This window comes from Felis catus, chromosome E1 (assembly GCF_018350175.1).
Source record: "Felis catus isolate Fca126 chromosome E1, F.catus_Fca126_mat1.0, whole genome shotgun sequence".
Lineage (NCBI taxonomy): Eukaryota > Metazoa > Chordata > Mammalia > Carnivora > Felidae > Felis > Felis catus.
Genome location: NC_058381.1, coordinates 2,553,371 through 2,577,735, shown reverse-complemented (window position 1 = coordinate 2,577,735; position 24,365 = coordinate 2,553,371). Strand labels below are relative to the sequence as shown.

At 58.7% G+C, this 24,365-nt stretch overlaps 2 protein-coding genes and 1 long non-coding RNA gene across 3 annotated transcripts in view; all 3 read right to left on the bottom strand.

The window, feature by feature from the left end:
• DNAH2 (dynein axonemal heavy chain 2) overlaps nucleotides 1–10,862 on the bottom strand; it is a 92,650-nt gene extending 81,788 nt beyond the window's left edge. Inside the window, 4 exon segments of the mRNA XM_045045382.1 lie at nucleotides 1,149–1,319; nucleotides 3,038–3,096; nucleotides 8,942–9,109; nucleotides 10,669–10,862. Coding sequence (XP_044901317.1) covers nucleotides 1,149–1,319; nucleotides 3,038–3,096; nucleotides 8,942–9,095 — 384 coding nt within the window. The 5' untranslated portion in view covers nucleotides 9,096–9,109; nucleotides 10,669–10,862.
• A 4,013-nt stretch (nucleotides 10,863–14,875) lies between these two features.
• On the bottom strand, nucleotides 14,876–15,793 carry LOC109494163. The gene is made up of 2 exons (XR_002148782.3): nucleotides 15,601–15,793; nucleotides 14,876–15,207 (listed from the first exon to the last, which is right to left on the bottom strand). It is a non-coding gene; the product is annotated as an uncharacterized LOC109494163 (long non-coding RNA).
• Nucleotides 15,794–18,243: 2,450 nt separating this feature from the next.
• Nucleotides 18,244–22,208, bottom strand: EFNB3 (ephrin B3). The gene is given in 5 exon segments (NM_001114343.1): nucleotides 18,244–18,653; nucleotides 19,112–19,216; nucleotides 19,332–19,424; nucleotides 19,614–19,906; nucleotides 22,087–22,208. Coding segments are annotated over 5 exon segments (1,023 nt in total).
• Between the last annotated feature and the right edge of the window lie 2,157 nt (nucleotides 22,209–24,365).

Here is a 24,365-nt window from a genome sequence, read left to right as displayed (position 1 = left end):
TGAGCCACCCAGGCGTCCCGACTGGATATATTTTTAAATCTTCACGTAAGGGTAGGGACTTTGGCACTGTGATGGGAGTTGCATTAAAATGGTACATTTCTTTTTAGATAAAGGATCTTTATAATATTAAGATTCCCACCCAGAAACAGGATATGGCCATTCAGTCAAATCTTCTCTCATGGTTTCATGGCCTGCAACAAATTTGCTTTCTTTCATATAAATCCTACACATTTTTGGCAAACTCTTCTTCCTTTTACGAATGAGATCCTTTTTTTTTTTTTTCCATGATGTTTTGTAGCTGCCTGACGCCAACGTACAGGAAAAAGCCGCAAGCTATTTTTGCTTTTGTTTGATCTGGAACATTTCCCAAATTGTGTCACTGCGCACGGCCACGTTCACCTCCATTATCGTTATCGTTTTGTGTACGTGCTGCCAATAAAAGCAAAGCAAAGGCCTTTCTCTTTTCCAACACTTTATTTCAAAGGCTTCGAACATATAGAAAAGTGACAAGAGGTTTACAACAATGACCAGATTCCACCACTAACGTTCTACTCTACCCGTCTTTTAACCGTCTCCCTACCCGTGGCTTACCCCTCGCCCGTGTGTCTTCCACACGGTTGAAAGCGTTCTCTCTCTAATCCACGAAAGGCTGTGCTAGTTCCCTCCAGGAGGGAGGCCAAATTCTCCAGCATAAACACAAGGCCCTCCGCGAAGTGACCCCAGCCCGCCTTTTCAGGATCGCCTCCCACAGCTCTTTCCTTTGCCCATAAAGCGTTCTCTGCCGACACAGCTCTCACCCAGACGCGATGAAATCGGACTTACCTTTCTTTTCCAGCTCGAATGTCACCTCTGTCGCCAGGCCTTGCCAGCATCCCACTGGCTGTACTGTCCCCATAAAGTTCCTATTAAGCTCTGCCCGTGCATCCTAACACATTGTGAATAGTTTCTATACGTCTGTCTCCCCCACCAGACCACGAGATCACCGAAAGCAAAACCCTGCCTCACGCCTCTGCATTCCACCGTCAAGCGGACCCACCACGAGGCTCAACACACCTTGGGCACAGGAGGTAAGACTCAGATGACGGAGGGACGCCAACCCTCAGCTCCCTGGCCGACCACCTCGGGGTCCGGGAGAGCCGAGCACCCACCTGCACAGGCATGCCCAGCTCCAGCGTCAGCCCCACACAGGGGTCGACGAAGATGGTGAGGATGGCTTCCGAAGGGTCCCGGGCAAAGCGTTCCAGGCCGGCATCGTGCTCCGCTGTCCATTCCGCACCCGCCAGTCCTGTCAGCACGGCTCGGGACAGGAAAAGGGGCTTCTACGGGAGGGGAGCAGAGGGCCGAAGCAGGTACAGCTGTCAGGAGGCGTCCTCTCCCCCATTCACAAGCGCACGTGGGGACACAGGACATGAGGCGAGAAGCCTGACGGGTCCGGGATGGTGAAGGGAAGGCTGCAGATAAGCCGAATGACGGGTCTCGAGCTTCTGAAGAAAGCAGACAGTGAGATTCCCTTGCTTCGACGAGTGAAACTAGAACGGACCACAGAGGAAAACGGGGGACACGATCTTCCCAACATATCTCCTTTATGCCTGTGGTTGCAAAGACACCTCGCCCAGCCATCCTCGACCTCGGAGTGAAACTCAATCAAGGGACCCTGTAGGATATGAGCCTAAAGCAGGCAATCAGGCTCCAAGATGATGAGCTGGAAGAAGGAGAAGGGTGCAGCCTGCCCGGGACACTGAACGGGAGACGTCAAGGCAAAGCCAAGTGGCAGGGGCGCCCGGGCAGCTCAGTCGGTTAAGTGTCTGACTCTTGATTTCGGCTCAGTTCATCGTCTTATGGTTTGTGGGTTCGAGCCCCAAGTCAGGCTCCACCCTGTCTCTGTCTCTCCCTTTTTCTCTGCCCCTCCTGTGGGTGCATTCTCTGTCTCTCTCTCTCTCTTTCAAAGTAAATAAACTTAAAAAAAAAAAAAAGCAAACTAGCATTAGCAGAGAGGGAGAACGAAGGGGAAGAGACAAGACTGGGAAACACCAAAGAACGCACGAGTTAGACGGCAAAAAAATTGTAAGTGGTGACTAGAAAAAAAAAAAAAAGTCTGGAGAACTCCTCTGAATAATTAAAGGCACCGGAAGACAGGAGCACAAACGCGAGGAGTCACCCTGTCCTTCTCCCAGTGCTCCTGGAAGATGAGAAGGAATCTCCTTCACCTGAAGTTTCCAAGTCGAGAAAACTTCATGCTCTAAAATGTCTCCCATGTAGAGCCAAGGGTGGACCAACGAGGAAAACGCAACCACCCCAGGAAATAAACGGACGCAAACGGACGTGTCGTGTCGCAAAAAGAGAAACTGAAAATATGAAAAAAACCGTTCAGTGTCACTTGAAATCAAAGAAGTACAAATAAAAATAGCACGGATATAGCACACAGTGCTCGGCTGCTAACACCCGGGCCTGGAGAGTTCTTGTTCTTGGCATGAAGCCACAGCGAGCACAGCTGGGCCTTACACAGTGAGCCTGTCCCGGTTTGATTCAAGGCGGGGGAGACAAGGGGCGGGGCGCCTAGGTGGCTCAGTCGGTTGAGCATCTGACGTCAGCTCCGGTCACGATCTCATAGTTCACGAGTTCAAGCCCCACGTCGGGCTCTGTGCTGACAGCTCGGAGCCCGGGGCCTGCTTCGGAACCTGTGTCTCCCTCGCTCTCTCCCACCCTCTGTCCCTCTCTCTCTGATAAACAAACACTGAAAACTAAAAATTAAAGACGTTTGAAAACTCAACAAACAAAAAAAGGCGGGGACACAAGGAAGGGAAAGTGAAGAGCCCTGTCCCTCGCGCAAAGCCCTGTCCCTCTGGAGGGGTGCGGGGCACGGAGAACTTTCTCATGACTCAGCGAGCTGGATCTGTGGCAAGCAGGCTCCCAGTGGAGAGGGAGTAGACGCCAGCGACAGACCGGAGAGAACTCCTCGTTCTCCATTTTACAGCTAACCCTCGGACTGACTGGCTCCCGGGGAGGAAGGGTTGGCTCAGGGAAATCCCTAACTTACCACATCCGCCTCAGGCTCTGGCAATTCTTTCTGTGCCTCGGGCTCCTCCGATGTTGGCTCTGGGAAGAACAAAAATTCAAAAATGAGGGCGTCCCATGGGGCGCCTGGGTGGCTCAGTCGGTTAAGCGGCCGACTTCAGCTCAGGTCACGATCTCACATCCGTGAGTTCGAGCCCCGCGTCAGGCTCTGGGCTGACCGCTCAGAGCCTGGAGCCTGTTTCCGATTCTGTGTCTCCCTCTCTCTGACCCTCTCCCGTTCGTGCTCTGTCTCTCTCTGTCTCAAAAATAAACGTTAAAGGGGCGCCTGGGTGGCGCAGTCGGTTAAGCGTCCGACTTCAGCCAGGTCACGATCTCGCGGTCTGTGAGTTCGAGCCCCGCGTCGGGCTCTGGGCTGATGGCTCAGAGCCTGGAGCCTGTTTCCGATTCTGTGTCTCCCTCTCTCTCTGCCCCTCCCCCGTTCATGCTCTGTCTCTCTCTGTCCCAAAAATAAATAAACGTTGAAAAAAAAAATTTTTTTTAAATAAAAATAAAAAAAATAAACGTTAAAAAAAAATTATTCAAAAATGAGGGCGTTCCTTAAACACAGTCACCACGCCGCCCAGCACTTCCATCCCCGGGTATATCCCCAAGAGAACGAAGCGGGGACTCGAACAGATGCCTGCACACCCACGGTCACGGCAACACTACTCACGACAGCCAAAAGGTGGAAACAACTCAAGTGCCCATCAACGAGTGGCCAGATAAACAAAATTGCGGTGGAATATTGTTCGGCCATAAAAAAGGATCAGAGGTGGGGCGCCTGGGTGGCTCGGTCGGTTAAGCGTCCGACTTCGGCTCAGCTCATGATCTCACAGGTCATGGGTTCGAGCCCCGCGTCGGGCTCTGTGCTGACAGCTCGGAGCCCGGAACCTGCTTCGGATTCTGCGTCTCCCTCTCTCTCTGCCCCTCCCCTATGCACGCTCTGTCTCTCTCTCTCTCTCAAAAATAAACAAACATTAAAAATCGGAGGTGGGGTGCCGGGGCAGCTCAGTCTGTTGAGCGTCTGTCCAACTCTTGCTCTTGGCTCAGGTCATGATCTCATGGTTCATGAGATCAAGCCCCCCATCAGGCTCTGCACTTACAGTATGGAGCCTGCTTGGGATTCTCTCTCTCTCCCTCTCTGCCTTCCCCCACTCACATGAGCACACGCGTGCACGCACGCGCTCTCTCAAAAATAAACAAACATTAAAAGAAAAAAGGGAACGGAGGTCAGGTACCACGCTACATCAGGGACAAAGCTCAGAGACATGATGTTGGGTGTAAGAAGCCGGTCACAAAAGACCATATACTGTATGGATCCATTTACGTGAAATGTGGACAGCAGGCAAATCCATACAGACAGAAAGTGGATTAGCGGTTATCAGGATCTGTGGGGCAAGGGGAAGGGGGAGCGGCTACCAAAAGACTAGGGTCTGGGGGCGCCTGGGTAGCACGGGTAGTTAAGTGTCCGACTCTTGGTTTCGGCTCAGGTCTCACAGTCTGTGAGTTCAAGCCCCGCATCGGGTTCCACACTGACACTGCGGAGACTGCTTGGGATTCTCTCTCTCCCTCTCTCCCTGCCCCTCCCTGCTCACTCTGTCTCTCAAAATAAATACACTTCAAAAAAAATTTTTTAATTAAAAATAAAAAACCAGGATCTGATGCAATTAGAAGTAAAGATATAGGGTGAGCTGATGCCAATCTTTCAAGGTGCTTCAAGCGGCTTTCTCGGGGCAGGGGGAGGGGAACAGGATGCAAATGCTCTAAAATTAGATAGTGGTGATGGTTGAAACAGTTTTGTGAATATACCCAAAGTCACTGAATTGCGCCTCAAAGGGATGAACTTTGGGGCACCTGGGTGGCTCAGTAGGTTAAGGGTCTAACTTCGGCTCGGGTCATGATCTCATGGCTTATGAGCTCAAGCCCCACGCTGGGCTCTGTGCTGACACCTCAGAGCCTGTAAGCTGCTTCGGATTCCGTCTCTGTCTCTCTCTGCTCTCCCCCACTCGTGCTCTGTCTCTCTCTCAAAAGTAAATAACAAGACATTAAAAAAAATTAGGAGCACCTGGGTGGCTCAGTCGCTTAAGCATCCGACTTTGGCTCAGGTCATAATCTCATAGCCCGTGGGTTTGAGTCCTGTGTCGGGCTTTGTGCTGACAGCTCGGAGCCTGGAGCCTGCTTCCGATTCTGTGTCTCCCTCTCTCACTGCCCGTCCCCCACTCACCCTCTGTCTTTCTTTCTCAAAAGTAAACAAACATTTAGGAAAAAAATTTAAAGGGATGAATTTTATAGTAAGTGAATTCTATCCCAATTTTCTTTTAAAAAGCTGATAGGGGGGCACCTGGGTGGCTCAGTCGGTTAAGCGTCCGACTTCGGCTCAGGTCACGATCTCACAGTTTGTGAGTTCAAGCCCCACGTCGGGATCTGTGCTGACAGCTCAGAGCCTGGAGCCTGCTTTGAATTCTGTGTCTCCCTCTCTCTCTGCCCCTTTCCTCCTTGCTCATGCTCTGTGTCTCTCTGTCTCTCAATAATAAATGTTAAAAAAAATATTTTTTAATTAAGAAAGAAAGAAAAAGCTGACAAGGGCAGGAGTAGAGGAGTGGAGGGAGGCAGGGGAATGAAGGCCAAGCCGTACTCAGATTATTCTAGGCCTTCAGCTTCTGGCCTTCCATTGCTCTTCCCACATGCAGACGCTGGGGCCCACGGAAACCGGCCCCGCTCAGTCGGCGCACTGGTTTCTGCCGCACCCACTCTGGACGCCGAGAATACCCAGGAGGGTCTGTTTCTACCTCCTCATCTGCTGCTCACACAAGAAACGGGTAAAGCCAGTGGGTTTCCCACCTGCCGTGGGCCGAAAGGAAGAAGCAGCAAATGAGACGGAGCCAAAAGACTTTGGGGAACAGGACACTCCGACTTCAGAAAGGAATCCCAAGAGGGGAGAGTGAGGCACAGAAGCCAAGAAAGAAAATCATGAAAAAGATGGGACAGACGGTTCCAGGAGCTTGGCGGTGGTGAGACGGGTAACCAAGAAATCTAATGCCCTTTGAGAAAACTGAAGGCATTCAAGATGCCAGATGGAACCAAGGCCAAGGGGAGGAAGACTGAGGCAACCTCCAGGGTAAGTGGGGGGTGGGGGGGGCGCCTGGTGGCTCAGTCAGTTAAGCATCCGGCTCTTGATTTCGGCTCAGGTCGTGATCTCACGGGTTTGTAGGATTGAGCCCCGCATAGAGCTCTGTGCTGACAGCAGGGAGCCTGCTTGGGATTCTCTCTGCCTCTCACCCACTCATGATTGCACGCATGCACTCTCCAAGTGGAGGAATAAACTCAAAAAAGAAAAAAAAATTGCTTAAAGAGTATATCGGTTTTGTCTCCCACAACACAATTTATATATATAAAATCCAAGTCATGAGATATGATACCGGTATATGATGTTCATGGCTACGTGCAGTAAAAATGTAACTAGCAAGCTTGAGGGGGCGCCTGGGTGGCTCGGTCAGTTAAGTGGCTGACTTCCGTTCAGGTCATGATCTGGTGGACCGGGAGCTCGAGCCCCGAGTCGGGCTCTGTGCTGACAGCTCGGAGCCTGGAGCCTGCTTTGGATTCTGTGTCTGATTCTGTGTCTCCCTATCTCTCCGCTACTCCCCCGCTCATGCTCTGTCTCTCTCAAAAATAAAAAGAAACATTAAAAAAATTTCTTAACGTAAAAAAATTAAACACACATATACATACATAATTAAAATTACAATATGGGGACAGCTGGGTGGCTCAGTCGGTTAAGCACCCAACTCTTGATTTCGGCTTGGATCTCGATCTCACAGATGCGGGATGGAGTCGCGCGTCCAGAGGAGTCCCAATCGAGTACTTGCTCGGCTCGGAGCCTGCTTGGGATTCTCTCTCCCTCTCTCTCTCTCTCTCTGCCCCTTCCTTGGTTGCACACACACGCACAACTGCTCTCTCAAAATAAACAAATGAACAAACAAATAAAACTACAAATATGGGATTATAAACCTGTCCTCCTTTTCTTAATGGGAATTGAGGAACGCCTAAGGAAGCAAAGGTTGTCAACAGAGACCTCCAAAGGGTGTTTGCCCACTTACCCACCTTTACCAATGTGTGTTTTAGGCCCTTTATCCCTGCATCTGCCATAACAAAACAGCACGGGGGGCGCTTGGGTGGCTCAGTCGGTTAGGCATCCGACTTCAGCTCAGGTCATGATCTCACGGTCCGTGAGTTCGAGCCCCACGTCCAGCTCTGTGCTGACAGCTCAGAGCCTGGAGCCTGTTTCAGATTCTGTGTCTCCCTCTCTCTCTGACCCTCCCCCGTTCATGCTCTGTCTCTGTGTCAAAAATAAACATTAAAAAAAAAAAAAAACAGCACAGACTGGGTGGCTTCTAAACAGCAGAAACTTCTCTCTCCCATTTCTGAAGGCTGCAAGTCCTAAACCAGGATGCACCATGGGCACCGAGACCCTTCCTCTGGGTCACAGACTTCTCACCGTGTCCTCACATGAAGGACTGAGGCAAGGGATCTCTCTGGAACCACCTTCCCAAGGCACTTATCCCATCCATGATGGTCCCACCCTCCTGATCTGATCAGAGCACCTCCCAAAGCCCCTACCCGCTAATCACATCACATCGGGCGTTAAGATTTCAACGTATGAATTGGGGGAGGGAGGGGGACAAAACATTCAGACCATGGCCGGCCCCTCTGTCTCCAGCAGGGACAGACCTCAATCCCCTCCCCAGCTCCAAAGAGTACAGGGATCACTGTGGGTGTCAGGGATGCTGTGGAGGTCCCCATCTCCTCTGGACCTCTGCTGGGTCAGCTGGAAAGCTCCCCACCAAACGACAAAAAGCCTTAGAGCTAAGGGAGTCATAGATTCTTTGTATTGGATGGTCAAGGCTTTCACTGAGACTCTCCTTCCCTTCTCACACTGGAGGAGTCTCCAGGTTGAACCTCGCTGCGCCTCCTGCTCCCTCCGCATCCCTGGTCCAGGCGCCCAGCCTCCAGGAGCTAGTTCCATTTTTAATGCTTCTGGGAGAGCTCAGAACAAAACATTTTGCTGGTCTCTAACCTCTGGATCCTAGGTATCCTGTGGACCCTGGACCTCTCTCCCACACCCATGCTTAACCGCTGTTCATATGAAAAGAGGATTCTATTTCTGTCCCTCTTGAGAGGCTGCTTGCAGTGGGAAAATGTGGGGGCTATACTTAGTTCACAGTCCTATCTACACCGGCCAGAGCTCCAAGGCACGGCCCAGCGACAGCAACTGCTACCAAAAAAAACCTTCCAACCCGCAGGAGAGGCATCCCTGAGATCAAAGCCGCAGGAGGCAGCCTCTGTAAACTCTCTGCTCCCTCAATCTAGACATGGGGCTTCTTTTTGTGTGTGTGGCCCTGAACCTGACCCTCCTGAGTCTACCAAGGCTCCGCCAAAATGAACGCAGAGACGCAAGAGCCTTGAACAGATGGGAGAAAGCAGCGCTCAGGCTGAGGATTCAAAGGGCGGCGAAGCAGGCTGGGTCTCCATGGTGATGGGCTTAATGGAAGAAAAACATTATTTGTTTTGCCACCCAGGGTGAAGATGGGAAAAAGGAAGAGATCAAACCCGCGTCGGTGTGGTCGGAGCAACCTGGAACACAGGGAGTGAGGAGGAAGAAGAGGCTAGGAGAAAGAAAGGACCGGCTAGTGAGCTCCGGGGTCACTGGGGGTTGGGGGTTGGGGGGGTACTGTGAGGAGGGAAAGAACAGGCCAAGGCTGGCCAGGAGGAAAACACAGAGACAGGAGCCCAGCATCAGGCCTGACACTCCACTCAACCCCCCACAACCCTCAGACCCTCTTTGAAGACACACATTCTGCCTCCGAGCTCCTCCCCAGCATGTACCCACCAAGCTCCTCCTTGAAGGAATCGGACTCCGGCTGGGGAGGCAGGGCGGCGTCCCCAGGCTTCGAGGCCAGGGTGGCCTCGGGGGCTCTTTGGCGGGCACCACGGCTGGCGCTTCCCTGGCCACTCAGTCTCTGCTTCCCTTCTCTGCTGGACATGGCGTGGGCAACACCTGCGGACACACGGGCAGCTGGGGGTCCGCAACCGGATCCACGCCTCCCAGCCCGTCCCCCCTCCGTACACGCGGTCCCTTTTGAATTCACAAACTGAGACCCCCCTCCCCATATCATACTCATATCTGGGGATACCTCACCCTGCTCCACCAACCACCCAGGCGTGGTCACACACACCTTCAGCCACTTTACCCCTCCGGGCCATGAGTGGAGAGAAGGCCCCGGGAGGGGAAGGCCGTCCCCCCATCCCTTGTCATGATATCAAGTCACCGAAGCAAACCAAGATGATTCTCCTCCAACCCTCCTTTCCTCCTGCGATACCCCAAGCAAGGCGGGGGGGGGGGGGGGGGGGGGGAGAGACGTGGAAAATTCTCCTCCTACCCACGCTAAAATGTGCCACCCCCTTAAACAAAGAAACGCAGTATTTGCGGGTCGCCTGGGTGGTTCAGTGGGTTAAGCATCCAACTCAGGTCATGATCTCCCGTGAGCGAGTTCAAGCCCCGAGTCGGGCTCCGTGCTGACAGCAAGGAGCCTGCTTGAGATGCTCCGTCTCCCTCTCTCTCTCTCTGCCCCTCCCTTGCTCACGTGCTGTCTCTCAAAACATATAAAGAAAAAGACAAACAGTATTTGCAACACATCTCTTTAGGTTTTCATGGCTGGGGGGGGGGGGGTAGGAACTCCATTTTGTGGGTGCTGAAAAGATCTCTTCGCATAGTTGACTGAGGAACCCTGAACTAGGCCACAGTGAAGCCCAACCTCATTTGACTCCTAAGGCCGAAAACAGACTGGCAGAAGGAAGGAGAAAAGTCACCCGACACGGAATTTCCAATTGTGTGGGGGGGAGGGGGGGAGAAGAAAATGGGGCAGGAGGAAGGCCTCTCGGGCGGAAGTAGGGGCGTTCGCTGCGGGCTTGCAGCGGCCCAGGGGCACTGTGTGATTGGCCGGGCCTTCCGGCTCCAGCCCGACAGCCACCTGTGGCTGCCACAGGCATTGATCACAGGTTATGAGTTCCAGACTTGAAGGATGCGTGCTTTGCTCCAAGGAGAAGCGTTCTGTTAGGCCAACGCATCGATAAAACCAACCGCAGCCCAGCCAGGGGCCTCCAGAGAAGCGGCCTGGGGCTGGAGCCTCCCGAGGGGAAGGTGGGGGCGTCCTCGGGCGAGGCCGGGAGCACCCTCCCCAGGGGCTCACCCCCAGATCCGCCAGGGCGGACCCCAGGAGGGGCCGCTCCAGCAGCCTGAGGGCTCGCGCCGTCACTCAGGAAGGACGCAGGGGACCAGCGGCCAGGTCCTCAAAGTGGCTGCCTGTCGTCGACAAACCTGCCCTTGCAGGGGCTTCCTCACCCCACGGTCACAACTGCCTTCCGCCCCCCCCCCCCCCCGCTGCTCCGTCTCAACCCCAACCGCCCCTTCTTCTCCCCTCCCCCACAACTGCCCTTTCTCCACCCCCCCCCCGCCCCCTTCTCCCCGGACACGGCCGCCCTCCCCTCCCCCACAGCTGCCCCTTCTCCCCGAAGCTTCCCCCGTCTCCCCTCCTCCTCTTCGCCCCCGACACACACCTCACTACGCCGACCCCGTCCTCCCTAGGCCGACGGACCGGCCGCTCCGTCTGGGAAGTTGCCCCGAGAGGCCCGCTCCCGCCCGCGCCTGCACGCGTCGCCAAGGCAACCACGGGCAGGGACGGGTGAGCGGCCCGGGCGCGTGCCCGCGAGCCCGGCGTCCTCGGCGCAGGCGCAGGGCAGCTCCGCTCCGCCGCCCGGCGGCCCGCCCCGGCCCGCGTGCGCCCCGCGGGGAGCGGGGGCCAGAGGGCCCGGCGAGCCGGCGAGAGCCACCGTGGCCGGCAGGCCGGAGGAGGCGGGGTTCGGCCCGAGGACAGTCTGGAAGGGCCGAGGCTGAGGCCACGAGCCACCTTCCCGCGGGACGGCGAGAGGTCCGGCGGAGCCCCCGCACCGACCCCGCGCCCCGGTCTGCGGGCGCGCTCCCGAGCGCGTCCAGCAGGTGGCGCCCGGCGTCCCGCCTGCGGGGCTCGTGGACGCTCTAGAAGGCGCTCCAGGATTTCGAGGCAGCCGCGGCTGCAGCTGGGTCCGGGGGAAAAACCGGGGCTGGAGCACCCCTGCCCTCCCGCTGGTTTCCCTCGTCTGAGCTCGGACTGGGGTCTCGGAGCGCCTGGCGGCGCGGGGCGGGGGAGGGGAGGGAAGAACAGAACTGGAGTCTTTGGAACCTGAGGATCGGCTCTGGGAAGCGTCGCCCGTTTTGGGGGGAACGGGAGGCGGGGACTCCCTGGGGAAGGTGACCGGGCCGGGGAGGGGCTCGGCTTTCCGTGAGAACAAAGGCTGAGTCCTGGGGAAGCCAGAGGAGAGGGGTGTGCCATGGGGGGGCAGACCTCAGCCGGTGCTAGGGGGCGCTGCGGGCCGGGGCCGCGGAGGGGGCGCCTGCAAGCCCGGGCCGTACCTGCGGCGCCAGAAGCTGGAAGGAGGCCTCGGAGATCTAGGGGGGGGGAGGCTGAGTCAGGGGAATGGGTAGGCACCCTCCCTGCTTCCATCAATAGTGCCTAATTAAGACAAAGCCAGCAGCGAGCCCACTGATTACATTTCCATGAGGAGCTAAATTGATGACATTTTCTTTGCCGGATGCGGAGGGGGGAGAAGCTGGGACCTCAGTTCCCCCTTTTTCTGGTTGCCGTTCACACCTGACAGATCTCGTTCTGCCGGTCCATCGCTACAAGGCCGTCTCGGGGACTCCTGAAGGGCCCTTGGGTTAATCCACACCTATCCTAATGTCTGCACCCCACCTATCCTAATCTCCAGCATTGGTAGCCCCTGGCCTGGGCACTCCCCACCCCTGCTATCCTGGAGGTACGTTCCTGGGCTCTGCTGGCCCCCTGCCTGGGCCGGAGTCCCGGCTGAAAGCAAGGATTGAAGTAGTGAGGGGTCCTGCCACACCCCTAGCCAGCTGCGCAGCGAGTAGGGCTAAGTGGGTGATAGATCCGCTAACCAAAGAGGCAGCGGGTGGCAGAGAGAGGTGGCATGATTGGCCAGATCCCCCAGGGAAAAGTCCCCAAGGAGTGAAGATTTGAGGGGAGGCATTGGGTGGGGAGTTCTAGGCAGGGCTCCTGGCTCCCCGGGGAAAAGAATGCAGTGTAGACCCCGTTTCTTTTCTGCCTGCCCCCCCCCCCCCCCCCCCGCCCAACCTTGGCTGTACCTAGGGATCCCAGCCCCCTCCATTATGCTAAATAGGTAATCAAACATCTCGCTTTGCTAATTACTGCTCAATCCGATTAAACGCTGCCGAAAGCTCATCAACAGAGGTGGAGGTAGGGGGAGGGATGAAGGGGAGCCAACCACAGCTGTGAGGGGGGTCTTGTCCCCAGGGGAATGAAGGGGACAGCTGAGACACACGGCCAGGGTACCGAGACTCAATACCTCCCAAAGGAGAGGGACTGGAGGGTTGTGCCCACAAGCCCCTTACTCTTGCCGCATCCCCCAGCCTCAGCCAGGCCTTCCCCTCCCCCCCCCCCAGACCTTCATTACCCTCAGAACCCAGGCATCCGGCCATTCCCACAGCTACACACACCCCTGTCCCAGATTTAATAAGTTCTGTTCTCTCACTGTCAATATTTGATGTCTCAGAGCCATCTCCACGGAGAGAGGGGGACTCTTCCCTTGCTTCCCCCCTACCTTGGCCGTCCTTTGCCCACCCCAGTCTCTTTGTGCCCCCAACCTTCTCTAACTAGCTGACTTAATGAAATGATATTAAAGTCTTAAGCAACTCCGAAAGAATGGTTGTTATGGTGAAAAGAGTGGGCAGGACGCCTGGGTCCCCGAGGGGAGCAAGGGCTGAGGAGGGGGAGAGAGCCACAGGCTAAGGTCTGGAGGCCTCAGTCCCCAGTGGGGAGCAGCAGATTTGGGGTGAGCTGGGGGCCGGACCTCTGGATCTTGGCGGGAAGTAGGGAATGGGGGCTGGGAGAAGGTGGGAAGCAAGGACCTTCAGGGAGTCAGGGTCCCGGCCTGTTGTCCGGAGCATCCGTCAGGGATGGAGAGGCCAGCGTGGGGGGACCGGGCCTCTGTGCCAGCAGCCTCCTGCTGCCTGTGCCCTGGGCCGGTCCCGTGAGAACCAGAGTAGATTTCTCTCCAGCCCTGACTCATCCCTCTTCCCCCCTTGTCCCCCAGCAGACCCCCACAGGTGATTTGTAGCTGATGCCCTCACAATGGTAGGGGCCAGGAGAGAGTCGTTCCGGGACACGAAGGGCTGAGAGCTTCCAGAAGAGGAGAGAACAGAGGCCAAGAGATGGGGAGCCAGGCGCCACCCCCACCTCCCCCCACCCATCCCCAACTCACTCCCCTGGGGACCCTGGCCCAGCCCCAGTCCCCTTGGGGTGGTGGGAATACTAGGACATTTGGCTGGGGCTGATTGATGAGGGAGGAGGCAGCCACCAGGGCACCAAGGAGGTTGCTGTTTGCTGAGCACACAGATTCCTCCCCACTCACCAGCTGCTGCCCCCCAAGGCTGCTCAGTCTCACCGCCAGCGCTGGGGCTGCAGGGAGCTGATGCCTGGGCTTCTGAGGGCAACCGGGGGAAGAGGGGGAACCAGGACCCCAGATGCTTCAATCCACCGCGGGAGTCGGGGGGTTCCTCAGACCCGGTGCCCTCAGAACTCGTTTCAGGACCCCACCTTCCCTGCCACCTTTCTGACCTCTCTCCTCCTGCCCGGTTTTCGCTCCTCTTCAGACTCCCCCCCCCCACCCCACTCTCTGAGCATATCCCAGCCCGCCACATTTCTCCCAGCCCGATCTTGAAACTTTCCCGGGGGCCCGGGGGGGGGGTGTGCCCTATGTTCCTGATTCCCCATACAGCCCCTTAGGAAACTCCATTTTTCTTTCTAACTGAAATCCCACTTACGATGTCAACCATTCCCCATCAGAAATTCCCACCACAGCTCTTTCCTGAAAACCCCCACCATAAACCACACACACACACACACACACACACACACACACACACACACACCTCAACCTAATTTACATACTGCAGAGTGTGAGCCCCCAGCCAGGACAGGCTCTGCTGTTTGGGACAGGGGTGGGGGCAGCTTCACAATCCATGGTCTCCAGCCTCTCAGTCCCTTTAGTTCCTCCCTGCCTGCCTGCTCTAGACCCTTTACGAGCAGCGGTCCCCCAGCCCCCCGCAAAAGCTCAGAGCATCACCCTTGCCCACCCAGCGCTAAAACTCTCCTGGAGGAAAACACACCACACGCCCAAGAAACAAAAGGGGGGGCATACCGAATTAGACCAGCTTCCTGCATGTGGATTCTAGACCCTACGTGACTTGCTCCCCGCCAGGCTGAGGCTGGGGAAGGACAGGACACATCTGGAACATCCACAAGGCTGTGGATGTTCCCAAACATGTCCCAAGTTCACCTCTACCCTTTGCATTTGCTGTTCCCTCCGCCGGGGCGTGCCCTTCCCCCACCTCACTCAAGGTCTGACTCAAAGGTCACCTCTTCAGAGGGACCTTCCTGACCTCCTAAAGCATCTTCCCTGCGAATCTCTATCCTCTTCATGCTGTTACTCCGTTTTATTTACACCGCTTGTCACTGCCCGGAGATGTTACTATGTTGTTCCCCACCAGGATGCGGACTTTGTGAAAGCAGGGACTTTATTTAATCTATAGTCTCAGTGCCCGAGACGGTGCCTGGGACCAAATAGACACTTTACGTGATGCTGAGTGGATAAGTGAATGAAAAAAAAAACAAAAAACAGAAAACGAACGTCTTCCCTCCCCTCTCCTGGCTTTATTGTGGTTATCGCCCGGGGAGCATGTTTGCGTACTTGTACCCGGAAAGAGGACAGGACGGCATGTGTCGTTCCGTGTGGAAGTCACCAGTGCTTTCAAATCGCTCGGAAGATGCACAAGCCGCCACGCGTGGGGCAGGCGGCAGGTCTCGTGTTGTTAACGGGCGTGCGTGCAGGGGGGAGTCCGCGGATGCCAGAGTGGCGAGGGGGTGTACTTCAGGGGGTGGTGCTGAACGTGCCGCTCCTCTCCCCAGCTGTGCATCTGTCCCCAGGTGTCTTCCTGTCTCTCAGCACGTTATGATGTCTTGGCTGCTTGGGCGAGGTGTTCGTCACAGAGTATTTATCCCCACTTCTCTTTCCTCCACCTGTGTCTCTAGATGTGTGTGTGTGTGTGCACGCGCGTGTGTGTGTGTGGTGCGGGGGGGGGCCCTCCCTCGGCTCCCTTGCCCCCCTCACACACACAGCCCTGCCCCGGTCTGGGACCCCTCCCTTTCACACTGGGCCCTGTTGCTGGGCTCTGGGTTGCCATGGTGACGGTTGCCAAGTCCCTGAGGCTGATAGCCAGCGATGGGGCTGTCGGCTCCATCCACGCGGGAGGCTGAGGGGGGCTTCCCATTGTGTGGAGAAGGGGATGTTGCCATGACCACCAACCCCCACTAAGGGGCAGGGACCAGCCTTTCCACCCCCCTCGAGCCTCCCCACCTCGGGCTTCTCCAGTGCGGGGCTCAGAAGACAGGAGTGAATTCCAGACAGTCCAGCACCTGGCCTCAGTTTTCGACTCCCCTCCCAGAGCACCTGCGCCTCTCAGGACCCAGGCATCCTGCTCAAACAGGAGGAGGGGCAGGGGTCCCGTTGGACAGAGCCGGGCAGGAGGACCCCTTGACCTCCAGGCAGATGGGAGACAGCGGGAGGGCACCTAAAGTCAGGGGAGGGGCGGGCGGGGCAGAGGTTGTGACCCCTGCCGACCGGCTCCAGCCATGCTCCTGACAGGCTGCTTTTGTGGTCGGAGAATGGGGCTGAGTCAAGGGGGCTGGGCACCAGGGGTTTTGGGGGGAGAAGAGCCCGGGTGATGGGTACGCAGGGAGCTGGGGGGGGGGGTGAGGGGGGCGGTCAGCGTGACACCCGGGTCCCTGCGTCTTGCGGGTACTCACACGGCGCTTCTCCCCACACTGGTCCCCAACGGCAAAACTCCCCAAGTCACAGGTGCCTTGGGCAGGGAGGGTAGGCGGGGAGACCCGAACCTGCGAACATGCTTGGTCCACTTTGTCTCTGACCGCCACTTGCCTTGTCTCTGGTGCTTTGGTTTAGCAACAGACACGCGTGAGCGCGTGTCCACGTGCATCCCCATCGGATGTATCGGCAACCTCTCCCTCCCCTGCCTCGGCCCTCTCACCCAGCCCATTACCCCTTCCCCACGTACTGCCCACCTCCCCCCTCCGACCCAGCTGTCTCCCTACCCTTCCCCTTGGCTTCATGAGATCCAGCTCAGCTCGAAAGCGCCCCCCCACCCCCGCCGGCTACCAGTTCTCTGTTCCAACTCACCCCCAGTCACTCTCCAGCCTTCTTGTCAACTTTTGAAGTTTTTTATTCTTTTTTATTCTTTTTTTTTTCTTTTTTTGGTTTTTGTTGTTCAAATTTCCCTTTTACAGTAAAACTATTGAGGTGACGGCCATACCCCGCCACCTCCCCCATGGCAATATCAACTTCCTGTTCTCTGGAAGGAGTGGATCAGAAAAATCAGGAAGGAGCTGGGAACTACCGCACCAGAGAGGTGACATGACCTCTGGCGGACAAAGTAACCATCTTGGCTGGTGATGAAGGTGGCCGACTTGGTGCCCAAGGGCAGCTCTGGTCTAATGAGACTGAGCTGGGGGGAAACTGAGGCCCATGGTGCACTAGAGGGCAGGAAGAGGTACAAGCTGGTCACTACGGAAACGGTTGCTAGGTACCACGGTCAGCTAGACCAGTCAGTAGGCCACCATTTTGGTCACTAAGAAGGGAGCCGCGTGGAGTCGGAAAGGACTAGAAAGTAAGAGGGTGTGCTGAACAAGACAGCCCTCCGGGTTACTGGGGACAACACGGGGGTTCTTGGGACAGTCCCGTTGATGGACAGAGATTATACCGGGGTAGGGAAAGGGAAGAAGAACATGACAAGTTGGGCCCACCACAGCTGATGGCAGTCGCTTTCGCTGTCCCAAAAGCAGCGCAGAGAACAGGGAAGGGAGATCCGGGGAAGCAAGATCCTTCTCAGTCCACCCTACCTTCTCACAGTCCGTGAGTTCCAGCTTCCTCCTCAAACAGGAAGTTCTTCCTGCCCGCCCACCCCCCCACAGAGTAAGAACCAGCCGCCTCCCCCTTGCCCCCCACCCCCTCCCAACAAGCACCCCCGGACTAAGCCACTTGGAGTTCCAGCCGGACCACTTCCTATTTCAGACGAAGGCACTTCCAGTTTCTGCCGCACTGCTTCTGCCACTGCCCGTCTGGAGCAAGTCACTTCCTGTCCCCAGTGGCCCGCTCAGCGTCAGACCAAATCCACGCCGTGCCCCGACCGGCTCGTATCTTGCTATGGGCCACTGACAAAACAGGACACTTCTTCTCATGGCGGCTGTCACGACCCAACCACCCCAACATGGCCGGAGGACGTACGTGGGGGGCCCGGGGCAGGGCAGAGAAGGAGGCCCCGCTGCCCACGCCCGGAGAGCTGGGGTGGAGTGCCAGAGCCTTCCCCATTAAGGCCCCCATTTTTGGCAGACGGAGGGGAGGGTCGGTGAGAGAGGTCAGAAGAGGGGGCCGAGGGCACGAATGCTTACATACCCCCACCCGGGGGGATGGGAGAGGCGGAGGAAAGAAGCCAAGAGGGTAAGAGGAGGCGTAGGGAGGGGGGTGCTAGGGAAGAGGAACAGACCTAGAGGCAGAAGAGAGAGAGACAGAGAGAGAATAAGAGAGAGAAGAGACAAGAAGAGAAAACCAGTGAGAGGCAGAAAGGAAGGGGTGCCAACAAAAGACAGACTGTTCCCGCCCCTGGCTCTCGGCGAGTGAGGGGCACAGGGATGGCCGGGTCGCGGTCAGGAGAGGAGGCTGCGTCCCTGCCCCCTCCCCAAGGAAAGAGGACCCAGGAGCACAGAGACGAGAGGGGGCTCACGTGGCCAACCGAGGGCAGGAGTCTTAAGGAATCCTAACAGTGGAGAAGAGGACGACAACAGCCAGGAGCACAGGAGCTGGGGGTGGGGGGTGGAGGGGCACAGAGGGGTCGAGGAGATGCCAGAGGTGGCCCTCCAACCGTGACTTAAACCGGAGGAGCACCCGAGAAGGGCTGGATCCAGGAGAGCCGGGGAGGAGAAGCCCTCATACCTTGTAGTAGATGTTTGGAGGGCTCTGGGGGGGCCCATCCTGCACGATGTACACAGGGTGCCCGTAGTCACCACTCACCTTCTCATAGTGGGGACAGAACGGGGGGTCTGCAGCCCCTCCACCCCGTAGAGCTATCCCTAGCTCCCCAGGCTCGGCCTCCCGAGGTCCCATCACAGCGCCACCCCCCAGGCCCAGAGACCCTCCCCTCCCGAAGGAGCCGGGACCAGGGTGGCGACTCTCCGAAGGCTTGGCCCGCCGTCTCCGCCAACACATGGCGCCCCCAGCCCCTGCCACGCCCAGCAACAGCAGCGCCAGCCCCCCCGCGGCCCCGGCCACCGCGGGCATGCTGGGAGGGGGCAGGGGGCCTTCAGCACCCCGGGAGGTTGCATTGCTGGTGGGGTCACCTGGCAGGGAAGGGGTGAAGGAGGAAAGAGGGGGAGGGGCTGAAGGAGCCACCTGGGCCTCCGGACACCCGGCCTCGGGGGTCCCCGTGGGTTTCCCCGGCAGCGCCCGAGCCCCCTGGGGACCCCGCCTCCCCTTCCCCCCGAAATCCCACTCAGAATCCAGGTGGGTCCAGCCCTTCAGCTGGGCGCAAAGCAGTCTTCCCCCACTTCTCTGACTGCACTGATTGAAACACTGGCTCGGGTAATTACTTCTAATTGAGTCTTTTCCTCACTCGGCTTCCACTCCCCTCCCACCCTCCCATCCCCTCTTCTGTTTCCTGTATCACCCCCCCCCCAAAAAAAACAACAAAAACTGAAGGCGGAGGGAGAGGGTGAAGGCGGGCAGCTGGGGTCTGAGAGCAGAGGAGGTTGGGGTGGGGTGGGGGGGGAAGGCAGGAGACTGGACCCCCGGTTCCTACCTGGCATGTTCTCCTTCCCGGGCTCCAGGCTGTGAGCTGCCCCCCGGTCTCTCTCCATGGGCATCTCAGACACAGGCTTTCTGGGGGCAGCCCCTCCTCGGGGGCCTGGAAATGGGGGAGACCCGACAGCAGGGGCTGAGACAGCAGCCCCCGGACCCTGACGGTGCTGCCCCAACCTCCCTCGGCTCCTAGGAGGTGCGCCCCGGCCCCCCCCACTCACTCTGTCCTACTCGGAGCAGCACCTTCATGCCCCGAGTGAGGCAAACACCTCCCTGCAAGCTCTCCAGGCCTTCCCGGGTCCCATCCGACGTGGCTGAGAGAGAGAGAAGAGCCAGACGGAGAGGTTGGCACTCCAGAGTCGAGCCCCTCTTCCCCTCTTCCGTCCCCATTCCCTGGCCCTGACACCACCCCGGGGTCTCTCTCGGCTCCTCCCCTGCCCCTCAGTCTTGGGGTTGGGTGGGGGAGAGCCTCCCCGCGGACCCCGCCCTCCGCCCAGCAGTACCAATGATGTAGTAATCGTGGTGTGAGCGGAACTCGTGGCCCCAGAGGTTAGGGCTGTACTCCTGGAACTTGATGGTGAAGCGGAGATCCAGGTCCGGCCGGTCACAAGTGAGAAGCAGGTTTGGGGCAGGGGGGGCCTCGCAGCGCCGGCCCTGGGCACCCCCTACCAGGTACAACTTGTAGAACTCGTAATTAGGAGAGGAGTGGGGGCCAGGAGGCCGGGCCCGGGGGCAGAGAAGGTCAAGCCGGTCCCCGATCTGAGGGTAGAGCACGTAACCCCCCTCTGCCTGGAATCTGTCAGGAGGGTGAGGTGGACAAGGAGAGGTGTTAAAGGTCTGGCCCCCAGAGCTTTGCCTCCCTCACCCCACATCCCTGGCAGGCCGGCCTTCGGCCTTCGTCTGAGTGGAAAGTCTGTTCCGACGGGGCAGGCGCTAAGGGCTCGGAAGCGGTGGGAGGCCAGGCTCACAGGTCTCTAGGCCCTCGGTGCCCAAATGCACTCTCCAGCCCGCCCTCACCACATGCACACTGTCATCTCTCCTCCATCACTAGCCCCGTTGCCATGGCAACAGGATGCCAGTTACCAAGGAGCTGGCCTCTCTGGAACCACACAGCCCACCCATCCCAGGTGATTTCACTATTGCACGGCCATGGGGGCAGAGCCTCCCCTCCCCCAGGCCACCACTGAATTTGAGGGATCTCAGGGCAAGGGAGGCACCAGGGGTGGGTCGGGGGAGGGGAATCCAGACCAGCTTCCCAAGTCAGCCAGGGGACGCGCCAGGAGTTAAATGCCTGGCCTGGCCATGGCCCTACGTGAGGCTAACGGGACCCACGGTCTGGGGGCCAGGTGCCCCAGACACCCCCCTGCTCAGTCACCCCTCCTCCTCCAGGTCTCGGACTTCCTAGGGAAAGTGCCTTATTGCTGTGGAATTCAGGGAGTTGACCTTTCTAACCACAGCCTAGAGCCCACATCTCCCTCAACCCAGCCATCCACTGGCCCAGCACTGCCACTTGCCAACGCCTGTGACCCCTCCCTGTGCGTTAACGGCCACGAGGTCTCAGAGCTGGGTCCCCGGGGACCGCTGCTCATTATCTTCCCAGACTCCCAAAGGACCCACCCCCTCCCCGCCAACATCCCAAAGAGCCCCCAGAACACCGTACCCCCCCCCCTTTCCTCAACCCTATCAGAATAAGCCTAACTTACTTCCTCAGGCTGCACCTGATACTCAAACTGCAGCTGGGAGTTGGTGGGTAGGAGCCGGAGGAAAGACATTTGAGATTATACCCAAAGAGACATAGCAGGGAGGGAGGGAGGGGAGGCTGGGAAGTCAAGAGAACACAACCAATAATTCTAGTTCTCCTCTAATGAGCATGTAATACGTTCAAACACCTTACCTCTAATCCTCATAAAAGGTGTCAGGGTGGAGACTACAGACTCAGAAAGGTTAAGTGGCCCAAGGCCACACAGCGGAAAGCAGCGGAGCTCGGATTAAGACCTCGGATCCGATGGGCTCCGCAGCCGACCCCCTTCCCTTGGCCTCACACAGGCTCCCCAGGGAGGCAGGAAGTTTTCAAACCACAGAACTCTTTTGCCCAGCGGGAGTGGGATCTGCATGGAGGCCAGGGTCCTAGATGACCTCCCAGGGGTTCTGTCTTACCCTGTGTGATGAGAAGCTTCGTGTGACCCCTGGCCTTTTTGCAGAGCAAAGCAAGCATGCCAAGGAACAGAGGGGTCTGATGGAAGAGTTTGCAACACAGATTGGGGGGGGGGGTGGCAAAGGAGTCCTCAGGACTCCAGATGCAAGAGAAAGGAGGCTTTAGGGGGCTCCAGGCTTCTTCCAGAAAAAAAAAGTCTCCAAGCCAGGAAGGCAGGAGTATCTTCTGGTTTGGGAACTGGATCCGCCAAGGGCTCACTGACCCTCTGGCTGTGGACAAGAGTTAGGGGACTGACGGTGTGGACAGAGTCGAGAAGCCTTGGGTGAGCTGTCCCCCGGAGCCCCCAAACTGAGCCCCCTTCCCTCCCGTCGCCGAGTCCCTTCTGGGGAGGGAGGCACCCTGCCCCTTCCCCAGCGCGCTCAGCGGCACCTACTCGGCGGCTCTCCGGAGAGCTGACATTAACCAGGCTCCCTCCAAGCCCAGCCCCCGACAGGACACGCGTCTTTCACAAACCCAAATAACCACTCCACTACCCTCCCGCGGCTACCCCTGAACTTTGCGATCCTTGCCCCCTGTGGGGTCTTTCCAACTCCCGACACATGGCGATCACCACCCACATCCAGCCGTGTCTGTTGGCGACCCAGGAGTCTGGCTCCCAAGATCACCTCTGTCTCGTTACCCATCGGCTCGCATCAGAGCACTGGCACCCTCCCTCCAGCCTCCTCCCAGCTCAGAGACGCCAGCTCCCCACCCCGAACCCCCGAAGCTTCCCTACTCCCTGCCCGAAGGGTGTGGGGTCTCCCCAGCCCGGGGCCACTCACCTCTTATTCGCCGAATTCCAGTAGACAGGCTCCAGGCTGAGCCCAGACACCAGCCCCAAAACGCCGAGCAGCAGCAGGGCCCCGACTCGCACGCCCCCCGGCCCAGAACGGGGGGCCCCCATGACCCCGCCAAGGCCTGGGGGGGCGGGGCACCAACTCCCCCAAAGTCGCTCACCCCCCTGCGGTGCCTGCCTCGGCTGCCCCGGCGATCCGGCCCCGACCACCCCGGTGGCGGCCGCCCCCCTGCTCCCACGCGGACCCGCTTCCTGCTCTGCCCGCGCCCCTGCCGCGGAGCGCTCAGCCCGCTAGAGCCCTTCCCGGGGCCGCCTGCAGGCGCCCTACGCCCCCGGCCCACGCTCCAGCGCCCCGGGATCGCAGCGCCGGCCTAAGTGGGGGACTGGGGCGGCCGGGGGCCGGGCGGGGGCGGCATGGGGCGCCGCACGAGGGAGCGCGGGAGGGGCGCGAGCCGGAGCCCCAGCCTCGCCGGGATTGAGGGCAGCGGGCTAAGGGAGGAAACCAGTCCCGAGCCCAGGAGGGGGGAGTTAAAGGAGTGGCGGGGAGGGGGAGAGGCTGGCGGAGGGAAAAGCCGGAGCTGGAGCGCGCGGCGGAGCGGGCGGCGGAGCCCGCAGCCCACGCCCCCCACGCCGCCCTCACCTCGCGCACCTCCCGCCCGCCCCGCCGCCGCCGCCGCGCCCCGCCGCCCCGCCCCGGCCGCCCGCGCGGCCCCCCGCGCCCCCTTTGTCCCCGCCGCCCCCCGCCGCGTCTCCCCCGCCGGCCCCCGGGCCGCCCGAGCGGCTGGAACCTTCCGCTCTCGGATCCAGAAAGGCCCTCGCCCTCGCCACCCGGAGGAGCCCGGCCCCCGTGGCTCCTGCAGCCGCCGCCTCCTCCCCCAGCCCGGAGCGCCGCCGCGGCTCCCGGCGGGTCTGGAGAGAATAGTAATAACCTTGAAGGCTCCGCACTTTGCGAAGTGGGCTGAGTTGGCCGTCGCGACTACCTGTGTCGAGTGGGAGGGGCAGAGCCGCAGGCTCCCCATTGCAGGGAGGGGGGGGGGAGAGAAACTGAGGCTCGGGGAGGCCCCGTGACTTGCCCAAGGTCACACGGGGAGTCTGGGGTAAAGGCGGAAACCCAACCCAGGTCGCTCAACTCCTCCTCCTGGGGTCGTTGTTTTTGTTTTTCTTGGTCCCGGGCTCCTGGGCCCTCTCCTGTTACCTGGGATTGGGTGGAAGGCGAGGGTTTAAGGGGGTAAACTCGGGCCCTTCTTGGACGGCTGTGGGGAGAAGCGGGGCTGGGGGAGGGAAGGGAGTACCTTTCCCCAAACCCACATTCAGCCGGAAGGGCTGTTTCCAATTATCCTGGGGGAAGGGAGGAGGGTTTGCCTTTTTGGGTGTAAGAACCCTCCCTCGCTTTCAGCATCTCTGGGCAGAGGTGACATTCCTCTCCCCTCTGCCGTCACAGGCCCCCAGTCCCTGCTCTCTGATGGTGAGGTCCCAAAGCAGATCCCCCGCTGACAGTCTCTTCAGAGCCCCCTTCTCAGTGTCTGGCGAGGGAGGGGGTGGGGCGGAGGCACTGCCTGAAATAACATACTCCCCCCCCCCAACCCCCAATCAAGCGGATGGATGGAGAAGCGGGACCAGGGACAGCTGCCCAATGGAAGACTCCAGCCCTCGTCCCGCATCTATCCGAAATACGGAATGTGACGCCTGTGGTTTCTCGGGAGGCACCTTTACTCTTTCGTATGTGTCCTTGACTCTGGCCACTCAGTCGCCTGCCTCCTGGGGGAGTCCAGGGGAGAGGCGGGTGCTCCTGCTCCCCTTCCCCCAGAGCTGAGTAATGGTCCCTCTGCTGCCGGATGGTGGTAAACAGTGTCGAGCGCGAGTGAGCGGGTGTCTTGTCTGTCACCGTCTGCACAGTCTCACGCAGTCACACCCAACAGTCTGACACACCGCTCCTGCCACTCCTGCTCAGCCACCGCTCACCCTGACCCCTGCCGCCCCCACCTTGGGACCGAGATTTCAAACAGGTTCCCCCCCTTCAGTTTACCGAGTTGCCTAGCAACCGGCCAGTCAATGGCATGAAGCCCCACCCCCACTCCCTTGACTTCACACCGAGCCCCGCAGCCCCATTGGCTCCCGCCTAGTCCCACCTCTCAACCCCGGTGTCGGTGTCGGGAAGGAGCCGCCAGCCCCCACCGCTGCTGGACAAGGGGGCCCACCTGTACCCCACCCGGCCCCATCCCCAGCATTTGCCTCCCCCCAAAGACACAAAGACTCTGGTACCAT